This window comes from Chionomys nivalis, chromosome 18, assembly GCF_950005125.1.
Source record: "Chionomys nivalis chromosome 18, mChiNiv1.1, whole genome shotgun sequence".
Classification (NCBI taxonomy): domain Eukaryota; kingdom Metazoa; phylum Chordata; class Mammalia; order Rodentia; family Cricetidae; genus Chionomys; species Chionomys nivalis.
Genome location: NC_080103.1, coordinates 29,659,429 through 29,671,562, shown reverse-complemented (window position 1 = coordinate 29,671,562; position 12,134 = coordinate 29,659,429). Strand labels below are relative to the sequence as shown.

General features: G+C 36.7%; 1 protein-coding gene across 1 annotated transcript in view; it reads right to left on the bottom strand.

Annotated features, from left to right (window-relative positions):
• The window catches only part of Plppr5 (phospholipid phosphatase related 5), a 102,501-nt gene that overhangs the window by 52,629 nt on the left and 37,738 nt on the right, over window positions 1–12,134 (bottom strand). Inside the window, exons 2-3 of the mRNA XM_057793346.1 lie at window positions 7,683–7,815; window positions 4,340–4,590 (exon numbers count right to left, since the gene is read on the bottom strand). Of these exons, the coding sequence (XP_057649329.1) occupies window positions 4,340–4,590; window positions 7,683–7,815 (384 nt within the window). The remainder of the gene's footprint in view (window positions 1–4,339; window positions 4,591–7,682; window positions 7,816–12,134) is intronic.

Sequence of the window (12,134 nt, the reverse complement as noted above, 5' to 3'; positions counted from 1 at the left end):
AATTATGTAACAACCACGAACTCCTCCTATGGAATTATATCCACTTTTTCTAGTCAAGTTAGCTGACTCTTCGGTCTACAGGCTCTCTGTGATTTGTCTGGATAGATAGAACACCATAATGGAATGAATACCAAGGGAATCAGGAGCATAAATCTCCAGACGCCTTAAAGCTTGGGGCTTCCACCTTTTAGAAAGCTGCCCTGAGACACAATCTGGCTAATTGGTTTACAGAAAGACCTCGTAAGAATGAGAGAAGCCCAGTTATTCTCATTGTACCAACCGAGGCAAGCCTCAGCTGACTACTAAGCTGAACAAGACCCAGGAGGGAAGCTATGACTCACTTGTAGCTTTAGAGTTGATCACCTTAGGGAATTACATAATGGGAACCAAGGACCACAGATGTAGTGACTCTAGCTTGTAATTTCTTATTTTTAAGTTCTTAAAAATTATGTGTTCAGGAATATTGCCTGCGTGAATTTCTGTGCTCTCTGTGTGCACACCTCATGCCTACAGAGGCCAGAAGAGAACAACATGATCACCATGGAGCTGGAGTTACAGATGGTTGTGAGTCACCTTGTAGGTGCTGAGAATCAAACCTGGATCCTTCACAAGACCAGCCAATGCTCTTAACCACTGAACCATATTTTCAACCCTTCTATTATTATTATTATTATTATTATTATTATTTGGTTTTTCGAGACAGGGTCTCTCTGTAGCTTTGGTGCCTGTCCCGGAACTACCTCTTGTAGACCAGGCTGGCCTCGAACTCACAGAGATCCGCCTGCCTCTGCCTCCCGAGTGCTGGGATTAAAGGCGTGCGCCATCACCGCCCGACTCATTATTATTTTTTATTACAAGAAAAATTAAGGTAAGATTTGAAAGTGACAAGAGATATGAGGGCATGCATTTCTATTTCAAAAATGTATAGGGTTAACTGGAATTCAAATATGATTTTTCATTCTCAACATTGAAAGATTTTTCCTTTGCTTTTAATTTGAGAACTCATTCTCCAATGCATATGAAAATACCACAAAACTAAATTTAAATATTATTCTAATATGACTTAACACTGAATTAGAAATTTGAGAGTTGAGGGTTAAATAACATTTAGATTATTCCCTCAACCGAAGAAACTAATGGCATTTGTAAAAATAGGATTAGGGATTTTTTTTTCCCTTAAACTTCTCAGCAAAGCAAAAGAAATATCTACAATCAAATTATCCCCAAAGCCTTAATTAAAGTCAGATCTTTAAGGAGAGTTCAAATTCCTTGGGTTTATGCTAAGCCACACAGAGAAGCATCAAACAAATATTTCTCATTTCATTTTCAAATATTTCATACTAGGATCATTTTATTCTTATGAGCCCACATGTTCATGGCCTAACATTAAATAAACATGTCTCTACATACCAGCATGAGATCATTTCCATAAAGAATACTGCTTGTGAGGCATTCTTTCCTATATACCCTCTTATCGAAATTCTGACAAGCATTCCATGAGACTTAATTAATTTGAAACATCCAACCTTTCCATTATGAAGTTTTTTCCCAAGGTGTCACTAGCGAATCTGGGGCAAAATACATTTGTACATAAGTTCAAATATAACAGTAAAAGCTGACTGGAAATCCTGTATTTGCAGCAGAAGTTATATTCGGGGTTGCCATAGCAGCCACCCACGTTCTCTCTCACACACAAAGGGATGGTGAGGAAAAGAGAAGAAAGCAGTTAGCAGAGAACAGAATCTATTGTTGCAAAGACAGAGGTACCCATCAATGTAATTACAAGCAGGGATTCTAATTCTTAGTCTGAACAGCATTTAATGATAGACGATTCCTTAGCACCGGGCTGCTCTCTAATCTCATCACCGTCTGTACCCTCAGCTTTAAACTGTATTGGATGGTGAAATAATGTAGGAAGAAGGGGGTTGTTGGCTAATCATGAACATATGAGCTATTAAAATTTAAAGTTCCCCTATCTAAAGCATCTTGAAGACCATTATCACCAAGAAAATCTATGGGTCAATAGATCTGAACAAAGGACATCACTTTCTCAGTATCTCTGACTATAAGTGGGTAGAATGAGTACATACAGCTACAAAGTATTGCACACATTTTTAAAAACTATTGCACATAATAGTTTATTCAATATAAATAACTATTAATAGATGTTGATATATATTAACATTAAAAATTAGTTAATAAGTGAGTAAAGGTGAAGCCTGAACCACAGTAAGTGCCCAAGAGATGTTCGCTAAGGTCATTATAATTAATTATGATTAATACATTACTTTTTATTACTAGAACATTGCAGTTTACAAAGCATGAGTTTCCAGAAGAAAGGCTTGCAGGTATTCAGCAGAATAGAGCTAAGATAAAATGAGAAGATTCTTTTAGAACATAAGAGGCTGATGCGCTCGCTGTCCCATAGCAATGTATTTGAAGGACTATTTAGGATACTAAAAGGCTAAGCATTTTATTTTAGTTGCATATTCATCACCATGGACAAAGGGCTGGATACACAGCAAAATCTAACTTCTATTAGTGCTAAAAAGAGGGTACCATATCTAGCTTCAGAAAGCACTATGCAATTTCCCTTCCATCATTTGTTTGATCACATATTCATGTGCAGATATATTTAGAGTCTCTACACAAATATAAAAATTCAGCATCAGATTTAGCTGAAGGCATAGATAAAAGATTGCCTTATGCCTTCTGACTCACTCATTTCAAATCTTCCCCGTGTGACTGAGTACTGCATATCCTAGCAGGAGGAGCCTGTAGTCACGCAATGGGGTGAATAGGAAAGAATATGTGTGTTCACACATTTCATTCAGTGGCAAGAGGTACCTTTCCTGCATAGGAGAATGCAAAGCTGATAGACTAAGGAAAATGAAGAATTTGAGGAACATCCAGATTTGGGGGGATAGAGTAAAAGGCAAGAAAGAAATCGTGATGAACATTTCACAGCAATCAGCAGAAAGTAGCAGCAAAACAGCAGGATAAGCTTCACTTCCGGGCAGTGAGGGGTACAATCATCATGGCTTATAAGCTTTCAAAAGTCCCAGTCCAGACACTTAAGAAGCTAACATGAACTGATTGCCAAAACTTTGCAGCCAGCTTAGGCTGCATAGTCAATTCTATACCCATCGGGAAACAAGCAGCAATCCTACCTTTAAAAACCGAGCAACAACAGCAAACTCTTCAAGTCTGTACTTTGTGACCTCTAGATCTTTCTTGTACTGGAAATGCTATGAACATTGGTACTACTTAGTAATCTTTATTTCCAGTCTTAGAGAGACATATCACTACCTAACACTCGATACTCTCTCTGCTTTCAGGGGTAGCCTGATGTGATTGCGTTAGAAAAACTCCCACCGTCAAAGAGCTTCTGGAGTGTAAAAATAATCCCGAGTTTTTCCAAGTCACTAGAAATAATTGAATATGGTTTTAGACTGGGCCGGATTTTTATTTTTTTATTTTTTTACAAACCTTTACTTGATAAGGTGAAACCAGAAAGGAATAGATCTGGGAGCCACTGAGAAGAAGAGGCTCCAAAGACATCTATGTCCTTTGTGTTTCTCACCACGTTTTATGGTCAAGCCCACAGAAAACAAGTTTGGAGTTCAAGCCCACAACTCCAACCTCCTGGTGAAGCTGAGAAAGCTGATGGCTTGCACGTTGGGGTCAAGCTCTCCCTGCCAAGGCTGCCCTTTTCTCCTTCCCTGCTGTCAGTAACACAAATCAGCTGTGACTGCTCATCCCCACTTCAAGGTCTTAGGATGCCTCTACTCAGAGCCTGGCTCCTCTCACCAAAACGATGGCAAATACTGAAGAATAAAAGGACAACGTAATTTCTAAAGATATTTTGGTTAGTTTGGTGAGGAAATATCAGAATACTGATTGAGACTTTATGACGACGTAATTACCAATAACAGAAGCGTTTTCTAAAATAAGAGTCCCTTCTTTCCCAGCGCCAGGCAATCTGAGAGCTTGAGAAGGCAGCCAGGAGGCCAGACAGTTCTCTAAATTATGCTATTAGAACTTAGTGGGGAATGTTACAGAACAAATTTGTTTCCGTTAAGTCTTATTAAGAATAAAGGCAAATATATTTACAAACAGAAATTCCAATCGCAACACTTTTTAATGTAATCAGCTACCCACACATGACCTCAAGAGAACCAGCTGCATTAAGATTGTTCACAGTACAACCAGCAATCGTTAAGAATAGATTGAATATTAGTTTTCTCTAGTCAACTCTCATTACAGTGCAGGAAAGAATTTCATAATTGGGAAAGGGAAAAGACATCCCAAGGACTAGGCATTGCTGATCATTCCTTACCGTCAGATACATGGCAGCATAGACACTGAGGGCAGCTTCTTTGGATGGGAAGGTTTTCCTTGCTCGCATGATGAGATCTGGGTTGCCTGTGCACGCTTCCTCCCCACTGATGAACTGTGTGTACTGTTGACACCCAAGAGCTGTGTAATTGGGCTTACACAAGGCCAGAAAGTGTGGAGCCAGGTTGCCTGTGACCACTTGTCCAGCATTTACAAAGATATCTGTAGCAAACAGTCCAAACGTATAAATTCCTGGAGAAGAAAGAAAACAGTGTTAGCTTTCTTCTTCTTTAATTAAAAAAGTATTCTATAACAATTCAATATAAAAATATTTTAGTAACTATAACACATTCCCTACGTGCACGTACTCAGCTCTTTTCATTTTACATATTCCCTAGTTTCTTCCTTGACTAAGTTAGGGTGTTAAATTATTTAACATATTGAGCTTTCTTCCACTGGCTACATTTTCATGCATGGTATGTTTATGAGACATAAGACAAAAGAAGAAATTAAATTCTGAGACTATGTTTGGGTGATGTAGGTTTTGAAACAAAGAGATAGACCCCTAAGAGGGTGCAGTGGATCGTGTTTTACTGATGTTAGCAATCTCTGTTTTTTTCTTTTTTTTGACATTTTTATCACACTAATGTAAGTAAAGTTTTGTTTATAACAAATTTTGTCATCAACAAAAATGATATGCAAAAAACATAACCTTCAAAGATATGGTTATGATGGGAAGAAATGCACTGGTTTCTAATTTCAGGTAATAAAATTAACTAGAATTTTCATTTTATTTTGATTACTTTTAAGGCTTATTTATTTTATATGGCATGTATGTGTTAATCTGAGTGTGTATTTGTGTACCACATCTGTGCAGGTTTCTATGGAGATCAGAAGAGAGCATTTCAGATCTCTTGGAGCTGGAGTTATGGGTGGTTGAGGGCCACTGGATGTGGGCATTGAGAATAAAACCCAAATCATGGTAGAAAGCAGGATGTACTTTTAACTTCTGAGCCATTTCTCCATCTCCAAGGACTTTTAAGCTTACAGCAAAATAATATTTCTCAAAGAATTGGCCTATTGAAAAACCATATTGATTTTATTTACATAAATAAATGTTTTTTTCTTCTTAGTTGTACATTTTGGAACTGTTTGTTTTTCTAAGCCTTCCATCACGACTGGCTGTTGTATTGGGAAGTCATCGTGAAAGTTGCAAAAGATTAAATAATTTTCCAGTATTAGACCCATGGATTATTTTTTATCTTCAAAATATTATGTAAGATTTCTAATGCACAAAAATATACACATAACAAAACTCTGAGTATCCAAATGTCAAGGTGATAGAAACATTGATTTTTCTATTTTAAGTTTCAAAAGAAAACAGCACGAATTCCTTTCCTGATTCTTAGCAGTTGCCATGAATCACACCAAGGAAAGGCTATGAAAGGCAGAAACTCAGGAGAGGCAGAGAAGGTAGCAAACTGAAGCCAATAAGATGCTAGCGTACATAAGCTGTCCTTCAAAAGCCTCAAAGCTGAGCACTGGTATCCACATCTGTGCTCCTTTGAAATATAGGCTAAGATGTACTCATTTCTTAACTAAACTGCTCTTTTCATCTAGTGTTAATAGGTCCCTTGTTTAATATAGAAATATTTGGGAAGAATATAGAAATGTCTCTTGATACTTGAAAAGTTCCTGAATATGTCTTAAAACCAAAATGTCAGTGTCTCAGGTCCAAAGCCGGTATTGCTGTTGATGGCACAGATCATTTTTGAAGTGGGATCTCATAGGCACACCCACCTTTTTGACAGAAAGCATAGAGTACCTATGCAAAGTGCAATCTCTTTATGCAGTGTGGCTTTAGTAACAGGCTTTCATTTTCTTACAACAGATTTGAAACTTCAGGTCACCATGGGAATGAAATGAAAGAAAATGTATATAATCAGTAAGAAACATGTCGAGTAATGGGCACACTTTACATTGTGGTACATGTTCTTCACAAATGCAGGCCAATGCAGAGAATGTTTTCTTCAAGAACACAACTGACTTGGTTCAATAGTTCTTAGGAAAGTATTGATTTCAAGTACTTTTAGTTTTGAGATGCCACAGATGCCATTGATCATTACTTATTTTATTATTAAATGGATCGCTTTCAAAGAGAAATGTGTCAAGAGCACATTACTTATACAAAGAAAAAATTTTAAGGTATATATATGTATATAACTTAAATCTTAATATTTTATATCATTTTACATAATATTTATTTATTAAAAAATATTTATATATTTTATATAATATTCCTTCAAACGATACCTGGGGGATTTGGAGATACCTAATTTGATGCTAGTGAAAAGTTCAGTTTTCCAAATAAAGACCCTTAGCCTTCAGAGCTGCCTATGGCCCTGATTCTTCTATGTCTCGTCTCTCGTGTAGCAGCTACAGAACAGTGTGCTGTTTTCTGTCTCCAAAGCTTTCATCTTGAGACCCACAACATGAGACACACACTGAAAAGTTGCAGGTTCCTTGGTGAATTTCTCAGTGTTCATCAAAATTTATCTTGCATGCTTTTTAATACACACAGTTGTGGTCATTTTAATCTAACACACCAGGAAGTGATAATTTACAATAAACTTGGGTGTCCAATAGAACTGGGTTTCTCTACATTTCTATTGAATTACAAGGATGCTTAGCAATTTGCCATTTTGTTAAGTGATGACCTTTTCATGGTGAACACTAAAGTATCAGTGTCTCTTGTTTTCTAACAAAAATGTTACTATAACTCAGTTTCCATGAAAACCAGCTCAGGACTAGTGCAAGGAGAACAGTGTATTAAATATGATATTCCTCCTTGTGCCACGTCACCACTCAGGATAATATTACTCATCATGTATTCATTCTGAAACTTTATACACACACTAAGTCATTTAGTTTAATTGCATACATGCTATTTTCTAAAAAAAAATAATATTCAGGGGTTACAGTCTTTCCTTCTTAATGTGGAAATCACATCCTAGGTCATCTTAAAAGGGTTCTTGATCCTATTGCACGTAATGGCTTTGTGGGAGCCCAGGTAGTTTGGATGCTCACCTTAATAGACCTGGATGGAGGTGGGTGGTCCTTGGACCTCCCACAGGGCAGAGAAACCTGCTTGCTCTTTGGGCTGAGGAGGAAGGAAGACTTGATTGGGGGAGGGGGAGGGAATGGGAGGTGGTGGCGGGGAAGAGGCAGAAATCTTTAATAATTAAATAAATTAATTTAATAAAAAAAATTTCCAAAGAAGAATAAAAAAAAAGTTGTTTTATATACGATTATTATTATATTAAAGTAAGTCAATGGATACATACCAAGAAATCGGACAGTTCTGCGTACCAGTGGGTTTATATAGCAACAGTCTCCAGTTAAAATAGTTTTCTCCTGGTTTTCAAAATCCCTTGTTGCTAACTGTAGGCAAAACACGGCAGTTTCTCCAACTATTATCTTGCAAAGAAATAGAAGATTAAAGGGTGTTAGAGCTTCATTAGTGTGAAGGTTATTTTAAATTTAAAAGGTAGTAACTATCTCAATGTAAAACTGAAGCACAATCACTAAGTAGACCATTCAATATTAATTTTGTCAGCACACATAAATCGCATTTGTCTCAATTTTAGGAAATATTACAATGACAGATCTTTTAAAAACAAAAATGAACTATAATACCTGATATATAAGAAAAATTCTTAAGGAAATTATTCTGGTGTGAAATTTTCACTTTTGAAAAAGTGACTCTTCTCTAAAATTCAAAATATTTTCTATAATCGATGCATAAATATTGTATATATGCATGTATGTATTAATGAAAATGGCACAGTGAACCCACTAATTTGTGCTGTTAGTTTTCATGAAGAGTTACAAAGTAAAAGATGATGATAAAATCAATTTTCTGCAACCATTTTTGCAAAGACCTAGTATAGACATGTTGATTTGAAAACATATCAATATAATACCTATATGGAAAAAAAATTGTGGATGTTTATCCTTTGATGATTCTATTCTGAGACATGTTATTTGTCTATTATTTACACCTTCCTAAAATGTGTTACTTTAATCTTCATCAGACATATGAAGTGAAATATGACCATACCTTTTTACAAGTAAAGAAGCTGAGTGTTTGTTCAGGACCTAGTGATGAGGACTAGGCTTTAGCCTGGCTTCCTTGTTTTTGCTTACCAGAACCTGGCTATGTTCTATTCATCATTGTTCAGTTGTGGTAATTTCTATACCTTTCCCCACTGAATTAGAACAAGATTTCCTTCATTTCACAGATAAGGACATAGAAACTTAGGGAAGTCAAATATTTAGTTCTCTTTCAGACTAATAAGAAGTCAAGCAGAAATTTTTGACTTAACCAGAGACCTCAGATTCCATTTAACATTATGGACAAAGGATAAAACATAACTTTAATGAAGAAGTTTCAACAGGATGGCTCAGTAGGTAAAGTATAATGCAAATGTGGCTACCCGAGTTGGATCCCAGAACCCATGTAAAGAAGTAAAGAAAGAAGTGACTCTCCAAAGCTATCCACTGACTTCCACAGGCACACCAAGGCATGGGGACCCACCCAATATTAAGAAATTGAAATAAATTTTAAATTAAAATTAATCAAAAAAAAACTGGAGCCAATCATTTGGATGCTAATTTGTCCCTGTTAGTTTTGGTTTTAATCTATCTTGTTAAGGTTAATTAAGCTGGTCTATCGAGAGAACAGGTGCAAGCCATGTCAGTTTGGAGAACAGGTACACGCTATGCCAGCCAGGGAAATAGACTTCTTGTGCCAAAAGAACAGATAGGAGAACTTGAACAGAGACTGGCTGCTGGACCAGGGAACACACAGCAGCCATAACTCCAGATAGGGCAGCCACCAGGACATCTCCTTCACTCTCTAGGTGCCTCCCCACATTATCCCCAATATTTATTCTCCTTCTCATCATTATGCCCCACCCCCAACTTCGGTGGATACACTCTGCTAGATCATCCACAGTGATCAAGTAGGATTCATCTGGAGATGCAGGGATGATTCAACATACAAAAATATGTCAATGTAATCTACTTTATAAACAAGCTGAAAGAAAAACTACACATGATCATCTCATTAATGCTGAAAAGCCTTTGGCAAAATATAACATCCACTTCATGATAAAATTATTGGGTAGATCAGGAATATAAGGTATATACCTAAGCATAATAAAGGCAATTTTCAATAATCTTATAGAAAGTATCAAATTAAATAGAAAAAATCTCAAAGCAATTCAGTTAAAATCAGGAACAAGACAAGGCTGTCCATTCTTTCCATATCTGTTCAATACAGTATTTGAAGTTCTAGCTAGAGTAATAAGACAAGAACAGGGGGCTAGGGGATACAAATTGGAAAGAAAAAGTCAAAGTATCACTATTTGTAGATAATATTATGGCATATATAAGCAATCTCAAATATTCTACCAGGGAACTCCTACCACTGATAAACACCTTCCGGAAAGTTGTTGGATACATGATTAACAAAAGAAAGAAAGAAAGAAAGAAAGAAAGAAAGAAAGAAAGAAAGAAAGAAAGAAAGAAAGAAAGACTAGTAGCCATCCTCTATACAAATGACAAACTAGCAAATAGACTAAGAAAGGAATCAGAGAAACAACACCTTTCACAATATCCACAAATAATATGAAATATCTTGGGGTAACTCTAACCAAGCAGTGAAAGACCTAGATGACAATAACTTCAAGCCTTTGAAGAAAGAAATTGAGGAAGTTATCAAAAGAGAGAAATATCTTCTACACTCATGGATCAGTAAGATTGACATAATAAAAATGGTCATCTTATCAAAAGCTATCTACAGATTCAAAGCAATCCCCATCAATATTCCACCACAATTCTTACAGATCTTGAAGGAACAATATTCAACTTCATTTGAAACAGAAAAACAAAACAAGATAGCAAAAAACAACCCTAGACAATGTAAGAACTTCCAGAGGTATCACTCCCCCAATTTCAAGCTATATTACAAAACTATAGTACTAAAAACAACATGGTATTAGAAATAAAAGCAGACAAATTGTTCAATGGAATCAAATCAAAGACCCAGAAATGAATCCACACACCTATTGAACACTTGATTTTTGATAAATAAGCCATAGATATGGGGAAAATCATCTTTGTTAAATGGTGCTAGACTAACTGGATGTTGTCATGTAAAAGAATGCAAATAGATCCATATCTATCACTCTACACAAAACTCAAGTCCAAATGGATCAAAGACCTCAACATAAAACCTGATACACCAAACCTGACAGAAGAGAATGTGGATAGCACATTAGCAGAGGGGACAAGTTCCTGAACAGAAAACCAATAGCACAGGTAGCAAGATAAACAATCAATAAATGGGACTTCATGAAACTGAAAAGATTCTGTAAGGCAAAGGACACTGTCAAGAGGACAAAAAGTTAGCCCACAGAGTGAGAAAAGATTCTTGCCAACTCCACATCTGATAGAGGGTTAATATCCAAAGTATATAAAGAATTCAAGAAACTAGTCATAAACAAAGCAAATAATCCAATTAAATAGGGGGGTACAGACTTAACCAGATAATTCTAAATGGAAGAATCTCAAACAACAACAACAAAAAAAAAAACTTAAGGAAATGGTCCAACATCCTTAGCCATCAGTGAAATGCAAATAAAAATGACTTTGAGATTCCATCTTACATCTGTCAAAATGGCTAAGGTAAAAATTGCAAATGATAGTTCATGCTGATAAGGTTGTGCAGCAAGAAAAAGACTCCTCCATTGCTGATGGAAGTGCAAAACTTGTACAGCCACTATGAAATCAATATGGTAGTTTCTCAGAAAATTGGGAATCAATCTATCTCAAGATCCAGCTATCCCATCCCTGGGTATGATACTCTATCTTACCACAAGGACGCTTGCTTAACTATGTTCATTGTAGCTTTATTTGTAATAACTAGAAACTGAAAACAACCCAGATGTTCCTGAACCAAAGAATGGATAAAGAAAATGTGGTACATTTTATACAATTTAGTATTACTTAGCTGTTAAAAAATATGACATCTTGAAATGTGTAGGCAAATGGATGGAACTAAATAAACAATCATCCTGAGTGAGGTAACCCAGGTACAGAAAGGCAAGCCTGGTAAGTCCACACTTATAAGTGTATATTATCTGTAATAGATAATCATACTATAATCCTTAGACTCAAAGAGGCTAAGTAACATTGAGGGCTCAAGGGGAGAATGCATGATTCACCCTGGGAAGGAGAAATAGAAGTGATTTTGTGGGCGAACTGGAGGCAGGTTGCAGTGAGAGCAAGAGGGATCAGAAGTGAGGGAAGGGACTACTAAGAGAGACTGGAACTGAGAGAACATTTCAGCGGTGAGATAGAAACCTAGTGGAATGGAAACTCCCAGGAATCTACCAGGGTGACCCTAGCAAAGATTTCCAGAAATGGCGGATATAGAGCCTGAACAAACTATCTTCTATAACCATGCAAGACTCCCAATGGAGGGACTCAGACACCAACTCAGCCATAAAACCTTCGATCTACAGCTTATTTCCTGCAAGGTGTGCTGAGGTAAAGGTAGTGCACAACTTGTGCGAGTGGCCAACCAACCACTGGTGTAGCCGGAGACCCACACCATGAGAGGGAGCCCACACCTGACAACCAGAGATTGGATAACTCAGAGACCTGGGACAGAGTCAAATTGACTGGGAAAAAGTAATCAACGAAATGATCCCTAATGATACTCTGCTATA